Below are 2,920 nucleotides of genomic sequence, written 5' to 3' on the forward strand. Positions count from 1 at the left end.
AGGCGGCGGGCATTGGATCGGCAGATAAGGTGTGGGGGAAACTAAAAAATGGCAGAAAATTGGAAGCACTGAATCACTGAAGTTGAACGTTAAGTCGTTAAGATCTAGATCTAGATCTAGATCTAGATTCTAGATCTAGATCTAAATCTAGATCTAGATCTAGAATCTAGATTAGATTTATAGAACGAAGACACTTCCTTTTTTCCGGACCTGAGTCCGAATAACATTTTTTCATATTCGGACTTGAGTCCGAATAATAATTTTTTTTATTCGGACTCGAGTCCAAATATATGAAAAAATGTTTTTCGGACTCGAGTCCGAATAACGACGGCCAGAATAGAGGTGATGTGATGTTCTGAGTCTGTTAAAGTTTCGCAGTTTCAGCCGTCTTTTATCAAGTACATTAGATTCTAGATCTAGATAGATTCTAATATTATATAAGTCTAGGGCCTAGCCTAACTGTCCAGAACGTGTCCCGTCTGCTGTCACTGTCAGGTCCAGGCAGGGGTTCTGGACGCGAGTCGTCGTGAGCGAGATCAATTGGCCACAGGGCGCAGTGCTAGTAGAGTGCAAGACAACTATGGTGTAAATGAATGAAAAAAATGCATATTAGACAAATACAATACGAAACATTTTACACAGGACATGAACATACCATGTCTTAGATCTATCTATGTTTTGCTGAGTTGACTAGATCTACGATTTTCGTAACCCAGTCAGTAGGAACGCGCCATATTGCGTTGTTTACAGTGAGCGCGCAAGAGACTGGTTTCCGTTTTCCTCTCGATTTAGTCCACAGTTTTATGGCCCATCATATTTCTATTTTAAAAATATAATTTTTATTCGGGTTTTTTGTTTGATGTTTTTGGTTTGTTTCTTTATTTGGAGGTGGAGGTTTTTTGGGGGGGAGGGGGGGTGCAAGGGGCTGTGTTGTCTCTCTCAAGCCGATTTTAAAAAATTGTTGTTTTTTTGTTTTTTTAACAGAAGTGGATGTCGTCTATGGATTCTTAGCTTAAGCCCTACTGTTTTATCGTTTGTTTGATTCTTACAATTAGATCTACATGTATTTACCCGTTTGATCCGTTGAGTTCAGGAAACAAAACAGACATGTTCTTATATATATTTCTTTTTCACCTCTAGACCTACCTTCGTCTGTGATCGTTGCCCCATGATAAATGTATTTGAATTGCTGCTTCTCACTTGTTCTATTCTCTCACTACCAGTCTATTGTTTTGCCAGTTGATTTTGATGTGACCGTTATTTTTGTTCTATTAGCGTTCCCTTTTCCTGCTTTCACAATTTCAGAGATAGACTACACGTATTACAAATTTTAGTTCATGTTTGCAAGCAGGGTTGAGGTCAGATTACAACCATCGGCAACCTATCATGCTTCGAGAAAGCTCATTGACCTTAGTATGACACCGTTGATATTTTGCGGTGCTCTAATATCATTATATGTTAAATTTTTAATAGTTAGCCAGGACATTGTGCTTGTGAAATATTTGGTTTATGCTTGTTATTGGTTTCTTGTCTTTTCTGTTTATGGGTGCTATATGGCACTGCACGACGATAGGCCAACTGCGCCTGGTTCGTTCTACTTAAATTATTCTTATTCTATTGTTTATACTGAACGACAAAATGAACAATACGTATTTGTTTATTTATCATTTAAACTATTTTTTAGATAAGCTTTGTCAGATTTCTAAACACATTGGAGGATCTCTTTATGTGCAACATTGATTACGTGTCTCTACATTCATCTTGTCAGTTTGTTTGTGTTTGAGCGCTTAAAGCTGCTTGCACTGTATGCTTCCCAGGAAGCTGAGAATGTTTCGGAGTGTCCTATGGTCTGCTGGGGTAATAATAATATAGTGTAAAGCGCATAGAGCCAGCTGTTGAGCGGGGATATGCTCTATACAAATGCTGTGTATTATTATTATTATTATATTATTATTATTATTATTATTATTATTATTATTATTATTATTATTATTATTATTATTATTATTATTGCCACGGTGAATTGTATCACAGCTAAAGTTGTGACGCAACAGGTACTCGTATCTCAGTATCTGGGTGATTACACCTAAGATAAACGATTGAAATGTATATATCAGCCTTGAAAAGTTCCCAAAACGATCCGAGTTAAAGAGCGCTCAGACTGGGGTGGAAGCAAATCACGGCGATTCGCTCTGTACCTGAGCTTTTTATTGTTTTAGTAAAAGATTTTACGGCGATCGCAACTGCATAAGGTCAAGGGGTGGATATCAACAGAGAAGTCCTCACAGGGAATCAGACTTACTCTGCTCACCTCTATAGTAACCTCGCACAAAGTCTGCTTCGACTATCAAGACACCCCGGAAATAGCGGGTCGCAAGAGTGTGACAATTAATATGATAAAAGAAGTAAATGTAAAATGACGATAGAACAGATTAGGAAAGAAAAAGCAGCAGTGCCCTGTTGCAGTTCAGACACAGTTATGGGCACGACATCGACGAATCAGTCCATTTACAATTCTACTGTACATAAGAACAGGTTAATGTCACCCCTTTGGGAATGTCCTCAAGACACTTCTGTCAGTGACACCCGGCCAGGGGTTGTAGCTGAGCATGATATATATACCAACTGAGCTACCCGAGCGACTCTGGTCAATCTGTGTCTTGTATCAGCGGGAAAAATGTGTAGCGGCTTTGTTCTATATTTCAGCACCTGGAGAGGGTGGTAAAGGTTTACTTGAGGTCCCCATTCTGAACGTCTTATTTGACCTACTAAACACACACGGGATCTTCAGTCTCTGAGGCACCAATACGGGGGTAGCCGTGATGTCATGCGCAAAAAGACGATTTTAACTAAATTTGAGAATGTAGACATGAAGTAAACGTTTACCAATAATAATATGATGATGATAATAATAATGATA

At 38.6% G+C, this 2,920-nt stretch overlaps 1 protein-coding gene across 2 annotated transcripts in view; it reads right to left on the bottom strand.

Annotated features, from left to right (window-relative positions):
- The window catches only part of LOC101849002 (replication factor C subunit 1), a 30,682-nt gene extending 29,926 nt beyond the window's left edge, over positions 1-756 (bottom strand). For both annotated transcript variants that reach the window (XM_005108322.3, XM_005108321.3), the window contains exon 1: positions 656-756. In XM_005108322.3, coding sequence (XP_005108379.1) covers positions 656-658 — 3 coding nt within the window. In that variant the 5' untranslated portion in view covers positions 659-756. The remainder of the gene's footprint in view (positions 1-655) is intronic.
- Between the last annotated feature and the right edge of the window lie 2,164 nt (positions 757-2,920).

The sequence above is a fragment of the Aplysia californica genome, unplaced genomic scaffold, assembly GCF_000002075.1.
Source record: "Aplysia californica isolate F4 #8 unplaced genomic scaffold, AplCal3.0 scaffold00678, whole genome shotgun sequence".
NCBI lineage: Eukaryota > Metazoa > Mollusca > Gastropoda > Aplysiida > Aplysiidae > Aplysia > Aplysia californica.